This window comes from Berghia stephanieae, chromosome 14 (assembly GCF_034508935.2).
Source record: "Berghia stephanieae isolate SIO BIC M18660-M18661 chromosome 14, UCSD_Bste_1.3, whole genome shotgun sequence".
Taxonomy (NCBI): domain Eukaryota; kingdom Metazoa; phylum Mollusca; class Gastropoda; order Nudibranchia; family Aeolidiidae; genus Berghia; species Berghia stephanieae.
Window position 1 is genome coordinate 9,927,393 of NC_088373.1, and position 27,605 is coordinate 9,954,997.

Genomic DNA, 27,605 nt, shown 5'->3' on the forward strand with positions numbered 1-27,605 from the left:
CAGATAAAAATGATTATAGACGTTATTTCCTTTAAAGGAGAAGACTGTCACATGCAAAAGGTTTTTAATTTACTTCCGGTGACACATGACGTCTTGATGTCTATAAAGTGAAAGCCACGGGTTTGTCATTATATTTTGATATTTTATACAAAACAACATAAAAAGTCTTTCAGAGTCATTGTGCTCATGGAGCCGGAGGTTATTCCGAATCTATAGCGTTGAAAGACAATAGCAATGGCTTGCAATCCTTTGGATAGGACGCTGGTCCGTCGCAAAGTACTTTACGTGAAATCTAACAGACTCAGCTACCCATTCACTGCTTGGCGAACCGGCGGTCAGAAATTATTTTTGACTACACCCGATATCGATCATGGTCCCTTTGCGTGTGAAGCGAGTGCGCTACCAACTGAGCTATCCGGAACCCCATTTAAAAATACTCTTATACTCAAATGATTTGGTTTTTATCCCATCGTGTTCAATGTTTGTGTTTTGTGATGCAGGTTTTTATCCCCTCGTGTTCAATGTTTGTGTTGTGTGATGCATGCGAAGGTTCACACCGTAAAAGGCGTACCCTAGTGAAGAGTATAGAAAAAACGATATGTATCCTATCAGATACCTATGTTGTATATTTGTAGCAGATCTGACGGTAATTAGGTCTGAAGTTCGAACCCTAATCGAGGAAACCTTATTTCTGATGTTTTTTTGTTTGTTTTTTTTTGTATTCTTTGTCTTGCTTTGCCTGGCACGTTCAATCTTTATCTTCATCCACCAGTGCCTTCTCTCTGATGTCTCAACTTGACGTTTTTCATCAATTAATTTTACTATAATTATCCCAGGTAAAAAGTCACTAAAATATATAAATATATATTTAAAATTATAGAAATAATAAAAATGGAGCGGGGACTCACAAGAATATTGATACGAATTGATATGAAAAGTGGGAATAGAAGATCGAATTTGGTCAATACTAAAATCACTTTCTTTATTTCTATTGCATAAACAATTGAAACATGCAACATTTACTTATAGATAAATGACACAAATCTAAACATATTTAAATAACTGGATATAAGCTTACCAATATTTCAAAGAGTTATTAGAGAATTAGTTGTACTTAACGCAACAACCTTCATGACCCTAGGGCAAAAATCATAATATCAGTTTTGAATATTCTTGTATTCTACAATCAATTGACAATATATGTTACCCACCTAATCAAAGGGTTATTACGTCGGGATGAACTTGATAATAGAACTTTAATTTATAGCAAATAATATCAAACTTAAGATTAATTTATATACGTTCTTGTGGTGACAAAGTACAAGTTCTTACTTTGCAAAAAAATTCAGTGTTTGTCTTTCATAGTTACCCCAAAACCATTTTTTCTCAAGTCATGCATACAGCAAAGATGGTATTTACGATAGAAAGCATGTTTAATTCTAAACCTTGAATACTACAACCCACACGGCAAAGCAACCAGTTTAAAAGATATGCGACTTTGAACTTTGTAAGTTTTAAGTTGTATTTCAATTGGGCCTAAACCCCTTTTTCAATTCCCGATGACAGAATAAATTATGAGTCCAAACAACTCATTTTTTCTATCTTTAGTCCACAATACACACACACAAGCACACACAAATTACAAGTTCCTTAAAACTATGGCTGTATCAAAAAGATAGAAATCATTGCATCCAAAATGCTAAAAAGGAAACTTTAAGCACTATACTTTATGCAATAAACATTAAAAAATACATGGTAAAAGTAAAAATATTAAAAATTATTTTAAAATCTACACATATCTCAATAAGGCATCGAATAAAAACCACGTAGAATTGAATGAAATTAAAGTAATGAATCCAAATAAGAATCCTTTTTATCGACATTATCCTTGCTTCAAATTTGATAGTGGAAAAAGATTAGAAATAACAAGGAATTTCAAAAATTAATCTAAATTTTCAAAATACAGGTACATAAATCAAAATGCAATAGAATTAAAAATTGTTATCATCACTAACAACTAATAAAATTGAAAAGAAAACATATAAATATTGTAGCATTTGTATTTGGTTGATCTCAAAATGTCGGAGTTTCTATGGAATGATCTGTTGTTCGTGATACAACATTCACAGATAGGGATTGCGGTTTGAAGTAGTGGCTATAATAAATGATATTCTTTATTGACTTTTGGGGCTCAGTTCATCTCAGTATAATATTATTTTGAGACAGTGGATGGCATGTGTTCACCGATAATGGTCGAAAATTATCATCAAGATGTAAGGATATTTCTTGGCAAGAAGATTGACTTGACACTTGTTTGTACAAAAGAAAACAATAATCATTGCATCATCAACCTTAGAAAGTCTGAATGATTACTGTTGTAAGATACATAAAATTATCAACAGGAATACCAAAAAAATAAGCTACTCTTGTATGCCCAACATAGAACAAAAAATTTCAAGCCACAACAAAAAATATTTAAAAACCACCGACAAGAGCAAAACCCACCCAAAAAAATACAACTGCAGAAATAAGGAGCGTTGCCCGTTAAACAAACAATGTTTAGAATCAGGTTTAATTTACCAAGGGACAGTCACCGAAACTAAAACAATCAAGCAGGAAAAATATGTAGGACTAACGGAAAACAATTTCAAAACAAGATACAACCTCCACAACTCAACCTTTAGAAACACCAACAAAAAAAAGATCCACAAAACTCAGCGAAGATATTTGGAAATTAAAAGACAACAAGCTAGACCACAGCATTTTATGGAAAATTATATCTAAAACATCAGGATACACACAATCATCAAAACATTGTAGCTTATGCCTTGAAGAAAATATACTATAATCAAACACCCTCATGAAGCCACACTCAACACGAAAAATGAGATGTACAACAGCTGCCCACATAGGCGAAAATACTTACTAATCAACTACAAACCTACGGAACCACTTCAACAAGCAACAACACACAACAAACCAAACTCATGTAACACACAATCCTGACGATGCCTGAAAGGTCTGAAACATCGATGTAGACTGACTCCAAAATCGTGGTAAATATTGCAATAATAATTCCCTCTATTGTTACATGTCGAGCACTATTCTTGCCATATTTGTATCCATATATGTATATATATATATATATATTATATATATATATATATATATATATATATATATATATATATATATATATATATATATATATATATAACATTCACACATTTGTGTTCAATTTAATTCACGTCTTCTGGCTTATCTTGTCGAAATCCACAAATTGCATCATCTCGGTTCTTACACACTTTCTCCTTCACGTCATACAAATTAGGGGGCTGGCATGATTGAGTGGTGACGTCGCCAGATTGACACTTGAAATACGAGTCACAGGATTTTGAGTGTGGGATGGTGATGGCGGGATTTGGGGTTCGTGAAAATTGTTCACACGTCTTGGATGGATTTTGAGCTGGAAATTAGAAAAAGAATTAATAAATTGATGAAATATATCAAATTCTTTTTTTTTCCTTTTTAAAAGGACATTTGTTTTTACGTTTTTCACAAGGTACACATACCTACAGGTCTGAAAGGAAAAAACCAGAAGGGAAACTGGTGTGTGCATTAAACACTTAATGATTTTTTCAAAAGAAACCTTATTAATATCACACTACTTCATAAACTGTCACCTACTATTTCAACTACAAATATTAATACTCCCACTAATATTACTACTACTACTACTACTACTACTACTACTACTACTACTACTACTACTACTACTACTACTACTACTACTACTACTACTACTACTACTACTATTGCTACTAATACTACTACTACTACTACTACTACTACTACTACTATTACTACTACTACTACTACTACTACTACTCTACTACTACTACTACTACTACTACTACTACTACTACTACTACTACTACTACTACTACTACTACTACTACTACTACTACTACTACTACTACTACAACAACTACTACTATCAATTTTGCTGCTCCAGTTGCTACTACTACTACTACTACTACTACTACTACTACTACTACTACTACTACTACTACTACTACTACTACTACTACTACTACTACTACTACTACAACTATTACTGCTACAACTACTCCTACATTCGGGACCCTCTTTATTCACCCTCTATATCAGACCATTAGGTGACATCATCTCAAAATATTTTATTAAGTACCATTTTTACGCAGACGACACCCAATTACTGTTTCCCATTAATATCGACAATCATCTCAATGTTATAACGGATATAGAAAATTGTATCTCTGAGATTAGTGACTGGATGTGTTGCAACAAACTCAGGTTAAATGAAAATAAAACAGAGGTGTTGCAAATTACAAGACGGGGCCTCGTGGACCTTTCCACGTTTAACCTGAATCTTTCTGATTGTGTAATTCCCATCACTAAAGAACCTGTGAGAAACTTAGGAGTTTTATTCGATACCAAATTAAACATGTCTGCCCATGTCACTAATGTAACTAGATCCTGCAATCTTTACCTTAGATCTATTGGTGCTATTAGAAGGCTTCTTGATATTGATACTACTAAACTTCTTGTGGTCTCTTTGATTCTTACCCGCCTTGATTATTGCAATAGCTTGCTCTATGGTTGTGATAATAATGTCATTAATCGACTCCAAAAGATACAGAACAAAGCAGCTCGATTGGTAAAGTTATCTAAAAAGCGCGAGCATATAACACCGATTTTGGAGGACCTACACTGGCTACCTGTAAAGTTTAGGATTGAATTTAAAATACTCACCCATGTTTTCAATTGCTTAAACAATTCCGCTCCTGTTTACCTTCAGGAACTTATCCACCTTTATGAACCCAGTCGAAATTTAAGATCTGCTAATTTAAATATCCTAAGGGAACCCCCAAAATCGTTAGTTTTTCATGAGAAATCCTTTGACCACCATGCCCCCGACTGTGGAACTCCATCAATATTGAAATTAAAAATAGTGAAAATCCACTTATCTTTAGAAAACGGTTAAAAACTGAGCTTTTCTGTAGGGCATATAATTTGGACTCTTAGTATGTATTTTATTATAATATATTATGTTATCATCGAATTTGTGTGGTTTTAACATGCCAGTTCTATATTTGTATATCATACATGATGTGTTGATGTAAAGCGCCAGTGAGCAATTCCAAATTGGAACTAGGCGCTATATAAGTTCATTTATATTATACTACTACTACTACTACTACTACTACTACTACTACTACTACTACTACTACTACTACTACTACTACTACTACTACTACTATTACTACTCCTACTACTACTACTACTACTACTACTACTACTACTACTACTACTACTATTACTACTACTACTACTATTACTACTACTACTACTACTACTACTACTACTACTACTACTACTACTACTACAACTACTACTACTATTATTATTATTATTTTATTATTATTATTATTATTATTATTATTATTATTATTATTATTATTATTATTAATTATTATTACTTACATGAACATGTATCCAGTAGAGAGTTGAATTCCACACAGGCGCCGACAAGCTCACTGAATACTTTCCCCTCACGACAATGATGTGTTGTATATATCCCAGAGGCGCATGTCATATACATTCGGCAATCCCCTAAACATAAAAAATTGAACACAGTAATTTCAGTCTTATGCGTTCTCAACATAAGTTCCCTTCCCAAACACTACACAGAGATATTATGCTTTTTCTCATCATCCACATTGAGTCGAAATGGTATTATTCTGTTTTACTCTCACTAACCTAATTAGCGGCTATGTGGTCTAGGAGTATGACACTCGCATTCGGATGGAAAGGTCCTGGGTTCAAGCCCAGCACGTAGCATAGTTGTGTCTATGGAAAAGGCTCTTTATTCACATTGTCTCATCGTACTCAGGTGTAAAATGAGTACCTGGCCATTAACAGTGTTGTCTCTGTCCGAAGAAAATTGTTATATCGCCTAAAATGTGTCTTGTCTCGTCCTCAATGTTAAACGTTACTATTGGCCAAAATGTAATATAACAGTTTCAAAAAAGAACCAAAAGAAGAAAAAACCCAAAGGAGATAGAACACAATCAGCATCAATCAAAAAATGAGAAAAACGGCAGAAAAATAGCTGGGAGTTCCTTACCCTGCCTAAGTTATAGAATGAAGATTCTAAGATCCTGCTACTTACAGAGAGGACTTGCCCAGTATTCCTCTCCCGTCTATATCACTTCCATGTGATATATTTATGTTTTTATTGGGGTTTTTTATGACCTAAATTTTTAATTCAGAAAAGTGAGTGGAGCAGGCACTTATGTTGATAACAACAAGAGATGAAGTGAGTGTCTTCTAGCACTATCATACTCACTTCATCTTTTATGAGCTGAAGAAAGGTTTTGAGGCGAAGCGTGTAAGATCATTTGTACTCTTTGGAAAGTGTTATATCTATTTTTGTTTATTACAAATTGCTTAATGAACCAAAATAAAAATAGATAACAGTTTCGAAAAAGAACAAACAAACAAAAAACGAAAAGGAAACAACGTCGGGACAAGTAATTTCCACAATTACTGTCACCATTCCGAGCACTTCTCAAGCTCAATATGGCCTGACTTTCGTGACACGACGCGACACCGTATCACTGAGCCACCGATCGACACCCTTAAATTTTCGGTCCGTGTTTATGACCAAAATTCATTTATGTGGTCTAGGTGGTATAGTGGTATGACACTCGCTTTCGGATCGGAAGGTTCTGGGTTCGAGCCTCGCTCGGCGCATAGTTGAGTCCTTGGAAAAGGTTCTTTATTCACATTCTCTCACCGTACTCAGGCTAAAGTGAGTACCTGGTTGTCTCTGTCAGAATAAAATAAGTATATCGCCTAACAGGCGTCATGTTTCGTTCTCATGTTACGTGTTGCTGTTGGTCAGGGACCCTTTAAAAGCGAGTTAAGCACGTTCAGTGGATATTGCGCTGTATAAAAGCTCTTTTTTTCAAATTAATTTGTGTTACTATCCGCTGGGGCAGGAAAATGGGTGAGAAGACATCATTCATACTGCAGTGTATTATCGGGCACTAAAATGAAAATATACAGAGGTACAACTTAGGGCTTCCGCAAGGACGAGAGACGCATGCGCACAACCAACATGACGTTCTCTCTCTAATAACGTTTCCGCCGGTGACGTCACAGACTATAGGTGACGTCCAATCAAGAGACACTACTCTTCCGCTAATCTCATTCCCTATATCGCAGTCTCGGGTATTATTATGTGACAGAACTTCAAAACCATACGACCCACGAGGCCGGAGTTTTTCTCTACTTCTATAGCGATAAATATAGAGAGAGATAGACCAAAAATGACGTCACTCTGGTCTTTTTTATTGTTTTTTGCCATCCGCGTCAATGAGTAATTATCACTTAACTGTATTAACCAGACTATAACCGTTCAAGGTTACACATAGCTTTGTGTGTTGGTCCGTTATACTTCCGGATGGCAATATTGTGAGCTACTTAGCCAAGCGCACACTATCTAAGCACTTTTGTTGGATGCTAGTCAATCGCAAAGTACTTTCTGCCAGATTTAAAAGACCAAATTATCCAATCACTACTCGGTGGGCAGGCAGGGGGACAGAAGAAAAAAAATCTTGTCTTCCCCGGAATTGATCTCGGTCCCTTTGCATGTGAGGTGAGTGCTTTGCCAACTGAGGTAAAGAGACCCCCTGGGTGGGCAGAAAGGCAAATAGAAATATTTATTTCACCCCTGATCAATCTATGCCATTTGCGTGTGAAACGATTGCTCTACCAGCTACGCCATAGGGACTCCCATAATATTATTATCATGTGCTGACCTGTGTTATGAGGATACAGAAACCCTGGCTGGTGAAGGCATTGCGTTGGGATAGGAGAACTTGCCCTTGGGGTCAGAGACGTTGTTTCTAGCGTTGGGCTTGCGGTTGTATGTGCTTCTGTCCCAACTCTTGGGGTTGTATCAGGTGGTGGTACGGTTGTATCAAGTGGTGGTACGGTTGTATCAAGTGGTGGTATGGTTGTATCAAGTGGTGGTACGGTTGTATCAAGTGGTGGTACAGTTGTATCAAGTGGTGGTACGGTTGTATCAGGTGGTGGTATGGTTGTATCAGGTGGTGGTACGGTTGTATCAAGTGGTGGTACGGTTGTATCAAGTGGTGGTATGGTTGTATCAAGTGGTGGTACGGTTGTATCAAGTGGTGGTACAGTTGTATCTCAAGTGGTGGTACGGTTGTATCAGGTGGTGGTATGGTTGTATCAAGTGGTGGTATGGTTGAATCAAGTGGTGGTATGGTTGTATCAGGTGGTGGTACGGTTGTATCAAGTGGTGGTATGGTTGTATCAAGTGGTGGTATGGTTGTATCAAGTGGTGGTACAGTTGTAACAAGTGGTGGTACGGTTGTATCAAGTGGTGGTACGGTTGTATCAGGTGGTGGTACGGTTGTATCAAGTGGTGGTACGGTTGTATCAAGTGGTGGTACGGTTGTATCAAGTGGTGGTACGGTTGTATCAAGTGTATCAGGTGGTGGTACGGTTGTATCAAGTGGTGGTACGGTTGTATCAGGTGGTGGTACGGTTGTATCAAGTGGTGGTACGGTTGTATCAGGTGGTGGTATGGTTGTATCATGTGGTGGTACGGTTGTATCAAGTGGTGGTACGGTTGTATCAAGTGGTGGTATGGTTGTATCAAGTGGTGGTACGGTTGTATCAAGTGGTGGTACAGTTGTATCAAGTGGTGGGACGGTTGTATCAGGTGGTGGTATGGTTGTATCAAGTGGTGGTATGGTTGTATCAAGTGGTGGTATGGTTGTATCAGGTGGTGGTACGGTTGTATCAAGTGGTGGTATGGTTGTATCAAGTGGTGGTATGGTTGTATCAAGTGGTGGTACAGTTGTAACAAATGGTGGTACGGTTGTATCAAGTGGTGGTACGGTTGTATCAGGTGGTGGTACGGTTGTATCAAGTGGTGGTACGGTTGTATCAAGTGGTGGTACGGTTGTATCAAGTGGTGGTACGGTTGTATCAAGTGTATCAGGTGGTGGTACGGTTGTATCAAGTGGTGGTACGGTTGTATCAGGTGGTGGTACGGTTGTATCAGGTGGTGGTACGGTTGTATCAGGTGGTGGTACGGTTGTATCAAGTGGTGGTACGGTTGTATCAGGTGGTGGTACGGTTGTATCAAGTGTATCAGGTGGTGGTATGGTTGTATCAAGTGGTGGTACGGTTGTATCAGGTGGTGGTACGGTTGTATCAGGTGGTGGTACGGTTGTATCAGGTGGTGCTACGGTTGTATCAAGTGGTGGTACGGTTGTATCAGGTGGTGGTACGGTTGTATCAAGTGTATCAGGTGGTGGTATGGTTGTATCAAGTGGTGGTACGGTTGTATCAAGTGTATCAGGTGGTGGTATGGTTGTATCAAGTGGTGGTACGGTTGTATCAAGTGGTGGTAAGGTTGTATCAAGTGTATCAGGTGGTGGTATGGTTGTATCAAGTGGTGGTACGGTTGTATCAAGTGGTGGTATGGTTGTATCAAGTGGTGGTACGGTTGTATCAGGTGGTGGTACGGTTGTATCAAGTGTATCAGGTGGTGTTATGGTTGTATCAAGTGGTGGTACGGTTGTATCAAGTGGTGGTACGGTTGTATCAAGTGTATCAGGTGGTGTTATGGTTGTATCAGGTGGTGGTACGGTTGTATCAGGTGATGGTACGGTTGTATCAAGTGGTGGTACGGTTGTATCAGGTGGTGGTACGGTTGTATCAAGTGGTGGTACGGTTGTATCAAGTGGTGGTATGGTTGTATCAAGTGGTGGTATGGTTGTATTAAGTGGTGGTACGGTTGTATCAGGTGGTGGTACGGTTGTATCAGGTGGTGGTACGGTTGTATCATGTGGTGGTGTGTCTGCGCCTGTTGTGAATTTCACTGTCGTCGGTAAACCTGAATGTTACAGAAAAAAAAATTGTTTTTAAATAAAATAATGCATTGATAATTAATTTTTTATGATTCTAGCCCTCTTCCTAAATAGTAACTGGTAATGATATCATATTTACAACAACAGTATGTGACGTAAATCGTTAAATTTCACTAAAAGAGTGATTCTTTAAAAAGAAGTATCATTTAATTGTTTTAGAACATGTCTTTTATTCAAAGGTGACGAAATTGGAACTGATTGAGAGATAAAATAAATGATTTCTTACACTCTTGCGTTTTAAAATTCGAACTTTGTTTCCTACGCGTATTTGTAAGCTCGTGCAGCTTTTGGTACACGTCAGGAATTCCAAAAAGCAAGAGTGTAAGAATCGTATATTAATCCAGCCTCTCTCATTGGAAAACCATGTCATTTCTGAGTAAATATGTCATCGGTGAATAATGCTTTGAATGCGTTGAAGAAAAAAAATATTCAAGGATTGCAGAATATTTGGACATTTTATTGGTGTGAAATTAGGTGTAGAAGGCAGCTGATTGGCAATTATAAATAATCTTTTGTTGTGAATGAATACAAATCCAACGTTTTTAAGTTGGGACCAAATTGTCATTCAAGCAGAAGGAGGAAGATACAAATTATGATGAATAGAAGTACTAATATCATAACATATGTTACAAAAGAAGTGGAATAAACTTATTCTTTCATTTCTTTGTACATACTTATTAAACTCTTGATATTTTTATCGTGCATAACACATACTCGCAAGCTTGTTGTGTTATTGGGCACGATGAAAATAACTCGTTTAATAAATACAAATAGATAATAGAATCGTATATTATAGTTAGATTTTTATTAATGACACGTGATTTTCTATTTTTTCTCAGCTGTCCATCTATCAAAAATTGTATTCTTCTTCTTCATATTCTTCTTCTTCTTCTTCTTCTTCTTCTTCTTCTTCTTCTTCTTCTTCTTCTTCTTCTTCTTTCTTCTTCTTCTTCTTCTTCTTCTTCTTCTTCTTTTTATTATTATTATTACTATTATTATTATTATTATTATTATTATTATTATTATTATTATTATTATTATTATTATTATTATTATTATTATTATTATTATTATTATTATTATTATTATTATTATTATTATCATTATTATTGCTATTATTATCATTATTACTTATTATTATCATTATTATTATTTTCATTTTTATTATTATTATTATTATTATTATTATTATTATTATTATTATTATTATTATTATTATTATTATTATTATTATCATTATTATTATTATTATTATTATTATTATTATTATTATTATTAATATTATTATTAATATTATTATTATTATTAATATTATTATCATTTTCATTATCACTATTATTATTATTATTATGTCCATTTTTAGCACTATCATTGGAACTAGCATCTACCCCTAACCAACCCCCCCCCCCCCCACCCGGGTTCCCCACGCAACCACATTCCACAACAATATCATACACACACATATATACACCAAACACCACACATGCACACACACACACACACACACACACATTTTCACACTAACACATATATAAGCAATGAGAGCACACTACAACAATGTCACTACACATCAACACTAATCACCTCTAAACCAACAACACGACGGAAGTAAGGATACAAAAATGTCAACATCGATCTCAAAGGGAATAATATTCTGCCAACTGACGACGTGGATGAAAGCCACAGAATCATATATTTTGGCCACATATCAATGAGTGATCACATATATATATATATATATATATATATTATATATATATATATATATATATATATATATATATGTATATATATATATATATATATATATATATATATATATATATATATATATATATATATATATATATTATGTATTACTGCCATTTCTAATTTCGGGGTGTACCACATTCTGAAATTGGAGTTTAATTGATCATAACGGGTGTTATCTAATGAAAGAATACAAAATTATTTAGGCTTTAATGTAGTAGGCGTCCTTTCGTTTCAAGAGACGATGGTTTGTGCCCTGTATAGCTTTGGTCTCATCAGTCTTGTTGAGAGCAGCGACGGGTATGACTCAGCAGACCAATCCTTGCATGGCAGTCTCTACCGCAGTTGTTGCACATGTAGTTTGACTGTGTGTTTGGTTTTTGGATCTGCCTCTCTTTCCTCCTTGCTCTCCGCTCCTCAAACTTCTTCTTTCTCCTCACATCTCTTCACTCTCTCCATCACTGCATATCTCCAGCCGCTGCGGTCGTCTGCAAACGATTCCCATGTGTTTGAGTCGATGCCTGTCAGTTTCATGTCTCGTTTGCAGACATCATAAAAGTGAGTGGAGCAGGCACTTATGTTGGTAACAACAAGATATGAAGTGAATAGAAAAGTGCCAGAAGACAATAGAGAATAAAAATTTTTCGCGGCGGTGGTGGGGTTCGAACCTGCGACCTTATTGGTACGACAACTCCGCCTGGCAGGTGAGAGCGTGGCTCTACCGTGTGAGCTATCCACGAACACAAAAATATTCGTTTCAAACCCAAAGTCATTACTAGATCCCTCTCTCACCCACTTCTTGAGACCGCCGATTCGTTCGTACACCACCATCGCGAATAATTTTGACCAGCAGTTAAGCTTAATAGCCAATATTCTCAACACAAACATATAACATAGAAACGATTGAGACATTGAGTATGCTCCGGTGTATGGGGTGAATTTTTAATTCAGAAAAGTGAGTGGAGCAGGCACTTATGTTGGTAACAACAAGATATGAAGTGAATAGAAAAGTGCCAGAAGACAATAGAGAATAAAAATTTTTCGCGGCGGTGGTGGGGTTCGAACCTGCGACCTTATTGGTACGACAACTCCGCCTGGCAGGTGAGAGCGTGGCTCTACCGTGTGAGCTATCCACGAACACAAAAATATTCGTTTCAAACCCAAAGTCATTACTAGATCCCTCTCTCACCCACTTCTTGAGACCGCCGATTCGTTCGTACACCACCATCGCGAATAATTTTGACCAGCAGTTAAGCTTAATAGCCAATATTCTCAACACAAACATATAACATAGAAACGATTGAGACATTGAGTATGCTCCGGTGTATGGGGTGAATTTTTAATTCAGAAAAGTGAGTGGAGCAGGCACTTATGTTGGTAACAACAAGATATGAAGTGAATAGAAAAGTGCCAGAAGACAATAGAGAATAAAAATTTTTCGCGGCGGTGGTGGGGTTCGAACCTGCGACCTTATTGGTACGACAACTCCGCCTGGCAGGTGAGAGCGTGGCTCTACCGTGTGAGCTATCCACGAACACAAAAATATTCGTTTCAAACCCAAAGTCATTACTAGATCCCTCTCTCACCCACTTCTTGAGACCGCCGATTCGTTCGTACACCACCATCGCGAATAATTTTGACCAGCAGTTAAGCTTAATAGCCAATATTCTCAACACAAACATATAACATAGAAAATTTTTATTCTCTATTGTCTTCTGGCACTTTTCTATTCACTTCATATCTTGTTGTTACCAACATAAGTGCCTGCTCCACTCACTTTTCTGAATTAAAAATTCACCCCATACACCGGAGCATACTCAATGTCTCAATCGTTTCTATGTTATATGTTTGTGTTGAGAATATTGGCTATTAAGCTTAACTGCTGGTCAAAATTATTCGCGATGGTGGTGTACGAACGAATCGGCGGTCTCAAGAAGTGGGTGAGAGAGGGATCTAGTAATGACTTTGGGTTTGAAACGAATATTTTTGTGTTCGTGGATAGCTCACACGGTAGAGCCACGCTCTCACCTGCCAGGCGGAGTTGTCGTACCAATAAGGTCGCAGGTTCGAACCCCACCACCGCCGCGAAAAATTTTTATTCTCTATTGTCTTCTGGCACTTTTCTATTCACTTCATATCTTGTTGTTACCAACATAAGTGCCTGCTCCACTCACTTTTCTGAATTAAAAATTCACCCCATACACCGGAGCATACTCAATGTCTCAATCGTTTCTATGTTATATGTTTGTGTTGAGAATATTGGCTATTAAGCTTAACTGCTGGTCAAAATTATTCGCGATGGTGGTGTACGAACGAATCGGCGGTCTCAAGAAGTGGGTGAGAGAGGGATCTAGTAATGACTTTGGGTTTGAAACGAATATTTTTGTGTTCGTGGATAGCTCACACGGTAGAGCCACGCTCTCACCTGCCAGGCGGAGTTGTCGTACCAATAAGGTCGCAGGTTCGAACCCCACCACCGCCGCGAAAAATTTTTATTCTCTATTGTCTTCTGGCACTTTTCTATTCACTTCATATCTTGTTGTTACCAACATAAGTGCCTGCTCCACTCACTTTTCTGAATTAAAAATTCACCCCATACACCGGAGCATACTCAATGTCTCAATCGTTTCTATGTTATATGTTTGTGTTGAGAATATTGGCTATTAAGCTTAACTGCTGGTCAAAATTATTCGCGATGGTGGTGTACGAACGAATCGGCGGTCTCAAGAAGTGGGTGAGAGAGGGATCTAGTAATGACTTTGGGTTTGAAACGAATATTTTTGTGTTCGTGGATAGCTCACACGGTAGAGCCACGCTCTCACCTGCCAGGCGGAGTTGTCGTACCAATAAGGTCGCAGGTTCGAACCCCACCACCGCCGCGAAAAATTTTTATTCTCTATTGTCTTCTGGCACTTTTCTATTCACTTCATATCTTGTTGTTACCAACATAAGTGCCTGCTCCACTCACTTTTCTGAATTAAAAATTCACCCCATACACCGGAGCATACTCAATGTCTCAATCGTTTCTATGTTATATGTTTGTGTTGAGAATATTGGCTATTAAGCTTAACTGCTGGTCAAAATTATTCGCGATGGTGGTGTACGAACGAATCGGCGGTCTCAAGAAGTGGGTGAGAGAGGGATCTAGTAATGACTTTGGGTTTGAAACGAATATTTTTGTGTTCGTGGATAGCTCACACGGTAGAGCCACGCTCTCACCTGCCAGGCGGAGTTGTCGTACCAATAAGGTCGCAGGTTCGAACCCCACCACCGCCGCGAAAAATTTTTATTCTCTATTGTCTTCTGGCACTTTTCTATTCACTTCATATCTTGTTGTTACCAACATAAGTGCCTGCTCCACTCACTTTTCTGAATTAAAATTCACCCCATACACCGGAGCATACTCAATGTCTCAATCGTTTCTATGTTATATGTTTGTGTTGAGAATATTGGCTATTAAGCTTAACTGCTGGTCAAAATTATTCGCGATGGTGGTGTACGAACGAATCGGCGGTCTCAAGAAGTGGGTGAGAGAGGGATCTAGTAATGACTTTGGGTTTGAAACGAATATTTTTGTGTTCGTGGATAGCTCACACGGTAGAGCCACGCTCTCACCTGCCAGGCGGAGTTGTCGTACCAATAAGGTCGCAGGTTCGAACCCCACCACCGCCGCGAAAAATTTTTATTCTCTATTGTCTTCTGGCACTTTTCTATTCACTTCATATCTTGTTGTTTGCAGACATCATAGAATCGCAGAGCTGGACGGCCGGTTGGTCGCCGTCCAGAAGCTCGTTCACCGTACATGATGTCTTTTGGTATCGTCCATCGTCCATCATGTGTACATGACCAAGCCATCGCAAACGTCGCTGGCAGAGCATGAGATGCATACTGAGGGAGTTTGCTCTTTCTAGCACTGCATTGTTAGTGAGTATGTCCTGCCACCTGATGCCGAGAATTCGTCGTAGACAGCGAATGTGGATGTTTTTCCAGGCGGTTCTCCTGTCTGGCATATGTTGTCCAGGATTCACTGCCATACAGTAGGCTACTGAGTACACATTCCTGGTAGACTTTGAGTTTGATGCTCAAAGTGAGTTGGTTGTTGGTCCTCACTCTCTTGGTCAGTTGTACCATGACAGCGGCAGCTTTGGCGATGCGCTTGTCTAATTCTGTATCAAGTGACGGTTGCTGGTGATGGTTGTGTACAGGTATATGAAGTGATCAGTGACTTCTAGCTCCACGTTGTCAGTGCGAATTGCTGTTATAGAGGGGACATCCTGACACATTACATTTGTTTTCTTGATGCTGATCGTCCACCCGAATTTCCTGCATGCGTGGGAAAACCTGTCCATCAGCCGCTAGAGGCCTTCCTGGGTATGCGTGCATTGAGCTGCCTCATCTGCAAATAGCATTTCCCTTATGAGGACTGTGCGGAACTTGGTCTTTGCTCAGCCGTGCCAGATTGAACAGCTTCCCGTCACTTTAGGTGTGTAAGTGGACTCTTTCTGTAGACTGTTTGAATGCAAACTTCAGCAGTAAGGAGAAAAATATACCAAACAAAGTCGGTGCAAGGACACAGGCTTATTTCACGCCGCTGCGCATGGGGAAGGGTTCAGAGGCTCCACCGTCGTAGCTGATGGTGCCCTTCATGCCGTCGTGGAAGGAGGCAATGATGCTATGCTGCTGTGGAGGACAGCCACCTTCTACAGCCAATCTTCTTTAGCAGCTGGAAAAGGCCCTTCCTGCTAACAAGGTCAAATGCCTTTGTCAGGTCAATAAATGCAATGTAGATGGGCATCTGCTGTTCTCTGCGTTCCTCCTGAAGTTGACGTACTGAGAAGATCATGTCCACTGTCGACCTCTTGGCTCTGAAGCCACACTGCGACTCTGGGTAGATACGTTCGGCCAGAACTTGCAGTCGAGCGAGGACAACGCGCGCAAAGACTTTACCCACAATGCTCAGTAGAGAGATTCCCCCATAGTTATTACAGTCACTACGGTCTCCCTTGTTTTTGTAGAGGGTGATAAGCTTGGCGTCGCGCATATCCTGGGGTACCTTGCCTTCTCCAGCAAAGACACATGAATTTATGTAGTGGTTCCAAGAGGGCTGGCTTTCCACATTTGATTGTTTCGGGTGGAATGCTGTCTTCACCGGGTGCTCTACCACAGGCCAGAGCATCGATTGCTTTGTTGAGATCCTCCATATTTGGTTTTGCGTCTAGCTCTTCCAGTACCGGCAGTTCTTCAATTGTATCTAACGCTTTTTGGGCGACAGAGTTTTCTTTGGATTTGAGTTCAAAGTAGTGCTCTACCCATCTTCCCATCTGCTTGTCCTTGTCTGTGATGGCTTCCCCTGTCTTTGATTTAATAGGCGCAGTTTTTTTTTTGCAGATTTGCCTGTCTCCTGTTTGATGCCCTCATACATGGCTCTTATGTTGCCACTGTCCAACGCTGCTGGTTGTTGTCCGACAACTGAAGCCAGTAGTCGTTGCGCAACGCCGTGCAGTTTGCTGTGCTTTGCTGTGTGCAGCTCGCAAAGCCTTCAGGTTCCTCTGACTTGGTTCAAGCTCATAGCTGACATGTGCGCTGCACAATCCCTATTATCCTTTCACGCTGTTGGATCCGGGATAAGTTCCGACTACATGGGACTCTAGCCTCCAAATTACAACTTATTTACTTACATATAAAACATTGAGAGGAAATAATGTAATATATGACATCATTATCCCATAAACATGCACAGGAAGATCATGTGAAGGCGGTGTATGTTGACGTCGACGGATATAAAAAGACGTGATCACGGTTTTTCTTTGATGGGACAAAGTTGTTGATGGAATGAATACATTATCCTTGTACATCCAATTCCATGTTGCGTAATGTAAAAAGGTGGTGATTGCTATAAACAGCAAAAAAATAACATATCAAGGAGCCACAAAGGATAGCTATAATGTGCCCAAAACGTCTTGGTTTATGAAGTCTGTAATGAAGAGTATGAGAGATTAAATACAATGCACTCCTCCTCCTTGATTAACGTATTGTATCATGTGTGTATTGGCTCCCAATGTGGCCGTCCTATGAATTAAAGAATCAAATACATTTGCAACTTGTTAATTTTTCATTTACCCCATATTATGTCACATCCGGCACTAATGATCTGGATTGGTTTCTTTGTTTGCTTTTTATTTGTCGATATGGAAGGTTTGTAAAGTGTAATGATTCAAGATATCATGACATATGGGGTTGTATGTTGTCAAATGTTTTTTTTTTCACAATAAATCTTTATCATAATTTATGTATCTACAAATGACGGTAATAATTATAACAATAATCAATAATATTAAACATGATAATACTACTAGTACTACTAGCACTACTAATACTACTACTACAACAACAACTACTACTACTACTACTACTACTACTACTACTACTACTACTACTACTACTACTACTACTACTACTACTACTACTACAACTACTACTACTGATAATAATAATAATAATAATAATAATAATAATAATAATAATAATAATAATAATAATAATAATAATAAAAATAATAATAATAATAATAATAATAATAATAATAATAATAATAATAATAATAACAATATAATAATGATGATAATAATTATAATGATAAATACATTTTTCCTAAAATTAACTTCATATTTACCTAATATAGAATGAACACTGAAGTATTTCTACTTCATTACTGTTAATACAATTAAAAACATACCAAGATTCAATCCTGTAGAGCTTTCTGAAAAACTCCTTGAATCATCCCATCCTAGACCTGTCAAATCCATGTATGCTGTAAATCTAAATTTATAGTTCCCAGCACCACTCAGCTGCATGATGGGTAGATTCAATTCACATTCGTAGTTGTAGTCAACAGAACGGGATGGGTCATTACCTTCATTTGTTGTTTTCTTGGAGTTTATATATCCTGGTGTCACTGATTTCCATGTCTGTAGAAGAAAGTATGATGATATTAATATTGGAATAAGTTGTAGAATTCTATATTAACTTCACATACTTTATAAGCAAAATGTAATAATGATTCTCTATATTCGATATCTTGAAATTCTTTGATCAAACTTTCCCTATGAAATAAATATCTATCGAGAACTCTTTGGACGTATTTATAAGTGATAACAACCAATAACAGAACCAATAATAAATAGCATGCTCTACAAGCCTATTGTCAAATATGTCCCTTATTTACCAATGCAAAACATGGGCACTCACATTGAACGAATTAGGAAAAATTGAGACATTCCATAAATGCGAGTTCACAAATAACGCGCCGCTGTTCATACCATTCTATTGTAAAATGTTATATAAACATATTTTCAAAATTTTCACTATTATTAGAATTATCATTTGTTAATGGAAATCCAAAATATTAAAATAATTAAATGGCCGCTTTTTGATAATTTATAACCTTGTAACACCACCTACAATTTTGAATATATAGTAGAAAAGATGACACAAATTATTTTGGCAGCAGCCTCTTATGGTTCACACTAGTATGTTATGACGATCTACCCAATCAGCAAAGTCCGGTCCGCATTCGTGCCCCGTCGCGAACCCGCCGGTAGCATCGTCACAACACACCTTTCGACTAGATGCTCTGCCGTCTCAGGTTCTTGCCCACAGCGTGGACATATTGGACAGGTAATTAGACCCCACCGATGTAGCGCACTTGCCGTTAGGCAGCTCCTCGACCGAAGCCGATTCGCAGCCACCCAGTGTCTCCTCTTACTGGTATCAAAGCCTGGCAACTTCTCACCAAGCTTAGAGGAGTGTAGGTCCCCGCCCCCAAGAGGGATTGAATTCGTCCAAACCGACTTCCATCTCGTATATGCAGCTATGTCCGTAGTCAGGGATTCTGCGTACGGGTTGCCGGGATTTATTTCGGCTCGAAACGGGGACACCGTCCACTATGCGCATGAGAGGGGTATCCCCATTCCCTCTCTCTTTGATCTTACTCAGCCAGTTTCCCGTAATCGTCTCCCTCCGGACATCGGGGGGCTGGATCGCTGCCATTATCTGGTCCCATTCTCTAGGGGTTGTTGCTAGCGTTCCTGACACTATGTGCATCGACTTGCGAAGTTTTACATCCACCTTCTCAACGTTTCTGCTTCTACCCCACACTGGAGCGCAATACTCCGCGGTGGAATAGCATAGTGCCAAGGCGGACGTTCTCAGGAGCGCCTGGCTAGCACCCCGAGTCGATCCCGCCAGCTTCCTCAGAAGACTATTCCGCTTCTCTATCTTCCAGGCAACCCCTTCGAGATGCACCAGATAGGTAAGGCTGCGATCCAACGTAACCCCTAAATATTTTGGATGCGGCTCATATGGGAGTGGCTGGTCTCCGACTAGGACATTCAGTTTGCGGGTGTGCCAAGCACTGCATAAGTGAAATGCAGTGGGCACGGTTTTTGAAGTGTTCATCTTCAGGTACCACTTGTTGAAGTAGGATTTGAGTCTGGTGACGTCCTCGCTGAGTACGCTCTCGAGACGGGTCCACACTTTACTCTGAGTAACGAGTGCCCAGTCGTCCGCGTATCCCAGCCTCAAGGAGGAAGTGTTCGGCATATCGCTAATGTAAACGTTAAACAACATTGGCGCAAGTACCGACCCCTGAGGGACCCCATTCTTCAACTTCCTTACTTTGCTTGTGGCGTCTCCTAGCGGGACGTGGAATTTCCTTTCCCCTAAAATCGAAGAGAACAACTTCAAGGTCTTTTTGCACCTTATGCTTTTTGCAAGTTTGAGCATCAACCCTTCGCACCAGACCGTATCGTACGCCGCTGATAGGTCTATAAAGACAGCACCTGTTTGCTGTTTGCTCTCGAACCCGTGCTCAATATGCTCTGTAAGGGCAATGCCTGCTCCGTGGTGCACCTCCCTTCCATGAAGCCTGCCTGCTCGGGTGGCAGGGCAGAGTCTAGGAACGGCCCCCATCGGTTTAATAGAACACGCTCCAACAATTTGTAAAGACAGCTCAGCAGCGATATGGGTCTGTAACTGTCTGCCTTCGCCGGTTTCCCTGGCTTCAGGATGGCAACTATCTTCGAATGCTTCCACGCTTGTGGAAGCTTTCCTTTTGCAAGGACGTCGGACATTGCCTCTGCTAGCCAGGCTCGTGCCCTGGGGCCCAGATGCGTCACCATATCGGGATATACACCATCTATCCCTGCTGCTTGGCCGTTCTTCACTTCGCTAATGGCTGCACCCACTTCTCGGGGACTGAACGGGGTCGTCCAGTCCGACTCCCCCGCAGGTAACGAGTCCAAAATCGTACTGTACGCCTTGCGGACACCGCGCTCGAAAGCCTGATTTGCTACAGCTCTTAATGTTTTTGGCAATTGTGTCTGCCCCACACTCCGGTGCAGCCTTCGCGTATTTCCGATCTGGGTCCAATTTCTTTATCAAACGCCAAGCGTGGCGCCTGGAGTGTGTGAAGTCGAGACTTTCCACGGTCTCATGCCACCGTTGCTTCCTTTCCTCTGCCAGAGACTGAAGTAGTCTATCGGCTGCGTCCTGGGACTGGGTCTGTTGGTACTCTCGGTACAGCTCTTCCGACTCTGCTGTCCAGCAAGGGGTGTAGAATTTCAGTTTGCCCCGCGGAATAGAGCGTTGGGCGCTCTTAACCAGTAGCCTGCTAAATCTGGTTATATTCTTGGACTTGGGAGGAATGGCAGGGCAAACCTGCTCGATATAGGAACTGAATTCCTCCCAGTCAGCCTTCCTGAAGTTCCATCTGCAAAGTGGGAGAGACTGCACACTCGGTATTGTCACCCCAGCTGTGACAAGAACCGGCCTGTGCTGGCTATGCGGGAAGACCCCGAGGACTGTTCGCTTCACCTGCAGCAGTTCACCGTTCGCGCCTTTCGTAACGAGGGTGAGGTCTGGAGTGTACTCCTTCTTATGGCGGGTACCCCGGAAGGTATCCTTGGCTTTAGGATCGTGCACTAGGTGTAGATCATTACAGTCTATCCATGAGCGGAGTTGTCTTCCTGCCTCGTTGCAGTCTCGGTAGCGCCATTCGTGATGGTGGCTATTGAAGTCTCCCAGACAGATGGAAGGATGGCTGACCACCAGTACCGGTGGTGTAGTCCAAGTCGCTCTAGGTGGTTTGTAGATATTATGCAAACACAGTCCACCTACTTCCACGGAAATTCGGTTCACCCCATTGCTGTCTGTTACGCTCTCAATGACCCTTACCTTCGATGGCTCTTTAGCGTAAACGCTAACCCCTCCTTTGAACCTCGAAGTGTCCTCGCGTTGGACCACCGAATAGCCTGGGATCTGGATTCGGGAAGATTGCGCACCTGTGTAAAGGTGGGTCTCCTGTAAAAGGAGGATGTCTACGCTATGGGCGACCAATAGCTTTGATAAAAGCTCATTTTTTGCCATACTCTGGCTCTCGACGTTCAGGGACGATATATGTGTCAGTTGGCCATCCCCGCCGTCGCATTTTCCGATCGGCAGGCCGCGAATCGATTGATGAGTGGGACGCTTACTTTTTTCTCGAACGTGCCGACGACCCTGGCGACACGAACGCGGTATTATTTGGCTAGGCGGCAGACCGCTTCGCCATTGACGGGACTGATTTGGAATCGACATGAAGATAGTAGTGTGGCGCCCGGGATAGGGCTGCTATTCGGGCACCGGGTTGGTTCAAATAGTCACACACGGGGCGAGCAGCTCATGTGGCTCGTTGGCTCGATACCCGGGATAGTCTCATGACGGTCAACAGGGGTTTACACCTTTGCCCTCCCGTGTGGCTCAAGACCCCTCACCAGCTGCAAGGTAAAGATCCACGAGGGGGATTATTTTGGCATTTGTGAGTTGCCAGTAACTAAAGAAGATACTTGTTGCGACCCCTGAGGAACGTCTGTGCACAAGAGCTTGGGAAAAGAACTAAATTCCGAAGCATTTAAGAGGGCAAGAACATCAAGATATCCTACTCGTGTGTTAATGAATAAAAGATAACATAAAGTAAGGAAGTTACTCGATAGGTTTTCGACAGATGACGTTAAAATGATTGTGTTCGTTGACGAAGAAGATTTTATTTTGTAAGTGCATAAAATAGTCATATGGATGTAGTGGATGGACGGAAAAATAATAAATTCAATCAAAAGGTTATATCATGAACAAACTTGTTTTTAAAAATTGTTTCAGCTGATATTTCATGGATGGCATGACACAAATACAATTAATTGACACTACAAATGTAAGAGAGAGTAAGCTTATGCAAGAAATTTACGCAGGAGTTTTGATAAAAACATGATCATAAAACACGGTAAATATTAGAAAGCACTATGGGGGTAGCTGCAGGAGATTGCATTTATGCTCGGTTGTGTCATTAAAAAAACTCAGCGGATATCAGTAACAGATTGATGCTATTTTTGGTTGTTATAAATAAAAGCGTCATTTATCAAAGTACTTTTTGTCATAAGAGGCGGGGTTTGATAGTAATGTTCGAGAAAATTCTTGTTATTGTTAACATACAAGTTGAGCACGATTCGCTATTACTTGAAAGAGGCAGGTTTTGAATATTAATTTGGGATGTTAAAAATCAGTAGGAGTGGCCAAAAAGAATTGTGGGATAGGGTTCAAAATAGGGTTTTTCTATTCTATATGTCATTCTTTTACTTCTGCATTTGACTTGAATATGAGCTGCATGTTTTAACTTTGGTACTCACCACCATTGACTAGTGCCGCGCTGAAGACCGGTCTGGACCGGCGGTCCCACGGTCTTTTAGCTGTAAACCGGAGACCGGTCCCATAGGGGCAGACCGGCGGCGGTCCTCACTTCTTATCACCTTTCAACGGTCTCGCGCCATAGCCTACTACTTCCCCAGCGATTCGTTGCCTTCGGTTGCCTATCTTCCACCAATCACCACCCATCCCACTTAATTAATCGCACCCACCCCCCTTTGCCATACACTAAACGACACAGATGACCATACAGGCAGACGACCACCAACCTCCACTCCGCAAACCGCCCTTTCGTGTGTGAGATGGGGGGAACAGGAGGCGCACGCCTTGGACGATTCCATTATACGGGGTAAATTTCAAAATTTACTACACCATAATGATCGCAATGACAATGATCTATGGTGAAGGCATGACCCCTCTTCTCTAATGGGTTATTGTTTGAAATGTATGTGACTACTAAAGATGTGTGTGTGTGTGTGTGTGTGTGTGTGTGTGTGTCGAACCTAGCAAGTACCAAATCCGATTTTTTGTTTTCTTTTGTCCATCTCTAGTCACCACTCCTTTCTATCGCAGTGTTGTCATTTAAAATAATACAATAATATTAAAATTTCGTTTGGTGTTTTTACTAATCAAATAATATGAGTTTCATTAGTTTCTTCCTTCCAAAAAAACCCAGTTATAACGTCTGAATTTAAAAAAAGTCCAATAGAATATTTGGGGACCCCGATAGCTCAGTTGATAGAGCACTCTCTTTATACGCAAAGGGCCAGAGATCGATCCCGGGTGCAGTCGAGTTTTTTCTGAATCCCTGTCTACTCAGCAATGAATGGGTAGCTGAGTTTGTTAGATCTGGCGAAAAGTCACCATCGACCCCTCTTATTACCTCATCCACCCCCTCTTATTATAACTTCACGTCCCTCTCTTACTCTTCAATGCTCGCTGCCCTCTAAAGTGTGTGTGTGTGTGGGGGGGGGTAGGAGTTGCGTGTGTGTATCAACGCCACGAACAACTCGATCAACGCCTTGGGCGATGCCATTATCTCCGTTAATGGGGATAAATTTCAAATTTTATTAAATTATCGAAGTAACAATGAAGTACGGTGAGCAAATTAAGAAGGCATCACCCCTCTTCTCTAATTAGGTTACAATTTGAAATGAGTGTGACTACTCCGTGTGTTTTACTCCTGTAGACCACGGTTTTCATCGTGTAGCGGTCTTTAACGGTTCAAGAATGAACGATCCCACGGTCTCAAAGGTCAAACCGGTTCGAATTTCCAACAGTCTCTCAGGAATGTTCAATGTCGAAATTTCCCAAGGACCGTAGGACCGTGGTCCTTAAGCTTGCCAAGGACCGCCCCGCACTACCATTGACTGCATATTTTTGTACTTAACAATATTTTTCTAAAATAAAAAAAAAATTGAATCAAAGATGTGAGTTTCATATTTTTAACAATAAATAAAACCACTATATTTGATCATAGCCTTTATGCATGTGTGCACTACGCCACACACAGGCTAAGTTCAATACTGATAATTACATAAAAACTATAGTAAGAAAATATTTTGTGAACACCTTTACCCAGGAAGGAATGTCCTTTTTCCAAAAGATGGTGCTTCATCCCTTATGAGCAAAAGAACTCACGCTTTTCTTCAGAGAAGAAATATTCATTTCGTTGAGAAAGACAACTGGCCGCCTCAATCACCGACCTGAATCCAATGAATTACGCAGTTTGGAATTCCTTGACCGAGATGGTTTATAGTAGACAAAGATCCGCATTCACAAAATAAACCTTGACAGAAAGAATTATTTTATTCTTGGGGGAGATAACCATTGAGTAAATTTGGAAGTGCATTTCAAGTTTGAAAAATAGAATATGCTGCGTCATTAAAGAGAATGGTCGTGCTGTTGATCCCCTAAAGTGTTAACTTTGTAATCCTTGGACCAAAATAGGTATGCGAGTGTGCTACATAGACGATTTTTACCGGACGAGGAGAACTATGGTGAAAATAATGTATAAGGTGACACGATTAATGTTTTCTAATAAAAGGCAACAAAAGTTAAGATCATCGCCATTTTACTATCTGTAATGTTGCTACACGATTTACTGATATTGTATTTCTGAATATGGGTTTGAAAATATACTGTTTTTCATTTTTTTTCTCAATTCAGATGCATGAAATTTTGATAGTCTATGTTTAAAGATTTATTACATTTGTATTCTGAATATTAGATATACAAACCGACAAATGGTGGCGCGTTTTTGATTTTTTGTGTGACCAACCGATATATTTATAATATATACATGTATACATATGATTAATTTCGAATCGAAACAAGGAGCAACAGACATGAATATTAGAAAAATTCTGGTATCGTGTTATACATTTCTCAACGCATGTCAACTTTACGACAGATTGCAGTTATATAAATATCATCGGATGGAAAATTTCTTTATACTCTAGTAAAGAGTTCTTACTTGTCATGTAGATGTCGCTCGTTATCATGAAGCATCCCAGCCTTCTAGAACAAACTTCCAAAATAATATAGGCATTGATCATCAGAAGAAATGTTTATAACTCATCTTGAGACTTTCCAAATTGAAAAACTGATGCCCATGCAAAACGCTATGAGCCCTTCCTCGTTATGCGTTAGAGTGGCAAACAAATACAAGGTATTTTTATTTTTGTCATCATTAACAAGAAATAAAGTGAGTAGGAAAGTTCCACAAGACAATAGAGAATAAACATTTCGCCGCGGCGACGGGGGCTCAAAACAGCGACCTTATTGGTACGACAACACCGGCTGGGCTAGCGTTTGAGCTATCCACCACTCCTGGAGCCACGCTTTTCCCGGCCAGGAGGAGTTGTCTTGCTAGTCAGGTCGCGGGTTCGCGAAATTTATTATTCTCCATTGTCTTCTGGCACTTTCCGACTCACTTCATTTCTTGTTATTATCAATATAATGCCTGCTCCACTAACTTTTCTGAATTATTGCCATCATTTTACCATTAGACCACACCTATGGGTCTCCCACCGATAAAATAACCCAACCCGTTATCAACTTGTAATCCTACATTCCCAGCCTCCTAAAAACATTTAATGTTAAATGGTCTGGTGCAGCGCTTGATTGGTTTAGGTCATATTTGTTTAATCGTAAACAGATTATTACGGTGGATGAATATAGATCGGAGGAAATCTTTCTTGATTGTGGGGTTCCCCAGGGTTCAGTACTTGGACCCGTTCTTTTTGTTTTGTACGTTGGCCCTCTGTCTAAAATCATCAGAAGTTTTGGTCTGTCTTACCATCAATACGCTGATGATACGCAATTGTACTGCGTTTCCAATATGAGAAATTTACAAGAAGTATCAGCCAATAGTAAAAATTGTATCCAAAGTGTTAAGAAATGGATGAATGAGAACAGACTGAAACTGAATGATGATAAGACGGAGGTGCTGTATGTGGGGAACAGGAAGTGGAAAAGTGAAACAGATTTGAAGTTGGGGGATGCCTCTATTCAAATTGTTGACAAAGTGAAAAACCTTGGCACATTCTTAGACTCTGGACTGTCGATGGAGCATCAGGTTAATAATTTGGTTAGATCTCTCTTTTTCCAACTAAAAAAGATTGCTTCCATTAGACGGTTCATATCTGAGGATGTGACCAAGCACCTGGTTTGTGTCCCTCGTACTATCGAAATTGGATTATTGTAATGCTCTGTTGTTTGGCGTTTCGCAATACAATCTGAAACGTCTTCAGATTGTCCAAAACAGCGCTGCCAGACTAGTATTTATGAAGCGTAGGTGCGACTCTGCCGGACCTCTACTTCATGACCTGCATTGGCTGCCTGTTGAGAAAAGAATTAAATTCAAAGCTTGTGTTTTAGTGTATCGTTGTCTTGAAGGTACTGCCCCTTCCTACCTTTCAGAACTAATTGAAAGATATTCAAAACCCCGCCCCTTACGTTCGGCCAGTGATTCCACAAAACTAGTTGTCCCTCGAATTCGGAAAAATGCTGGAATGAGATCCTTTTCTCATTTCGGACCCTCTATTTGGAACGCCTTACCGCAGAGCATTCGTGAAAAAGAATCTTTGTCTATTTTTAAACGTT

The 27,605-nt window shown here is 39.9% G+C and overlaps 2 protein-coding genes across 2 annotated transcripts in view; both read right to left on the reverse strand.

Moving 5' to 3' along the window:
* Nucleotides 1-3,239: 3,239 nt before the first annotated feature.
* LOC144959495 (uncharacterized) lies at nucleotides 3,240-8,151 on the reverse strand. Its single transcript, XM_078892111.1, has 3 exons — nucleotides 7,869-8,151; nucleotides 5,527-5,655; nucleotides 3,240-3,466 (listed from the first exon to the last, which is right to left on the reverse strand). The coding sequence occupies exons 2-3, from the start codon at nucleotides 5,642-5,644 to the stop codon at nucleotides 3,240-3,242; spliced, it is 345 nt and encodes a 114-aa protein (XP_078748237.1). The 5' UTR covers nucleotides 5,645-5,655; nucleotides 7,869-8,151.
* Nucleotides 8,152-8,239: 88 nt separating this feature from the next.
* The window catches only part of LOC144959496 (uncharacterized), a 23,026-nt gene continuing 3,660 nt past the window's right edge, over nucleotides 8,240-27,605 (reverse strand). The window contains exons 4-8 of the mRNA XM_078892112.1: nucleotides 20,410-20,485; nucleotides 18,502-18,733; nucleotides 9,819-9,982; nucleotides 9,312-9,328; nucleotides 8,240-8,261 (exon numbers count right to left, since the gene is read on the reverse strand). Coding sequence (XP_078748238.1) covers nucleotides 8,240-8,261; nucleotides 9,312-9,328; nucleotides 9,819-9,982; nucleotides 18,502-18,733; nucleotides 20,410-20,485 — 511 coding nt within the window. The remainder of the gene's footprint in view (nucleotides 8,262-9,311; nucleotides 9,329-9,818; nucleotides 9,983-18,501; nucleotides 18,734-20,409; nucleotides 20,486-27,605) is intronic.

What these genes read in the sequence shown, in the direction of transcription:
- LOC144959495 (XM_078892111.1), bottom strand. Translation starts at nt 5,644, where the DNA reads ATGTATATGACATGCGCCTCTGGGATATATACAACACATCATTGTCGT. An exon ending in TCTACTGGATACATGTTCAT is followed by an intron (nt 3,467 to 5,526) that starts GTAAGTAATAAT and finishes TCTAATTTCCAG; the next exon opens with CTCAAAATCCATCCAAGACG.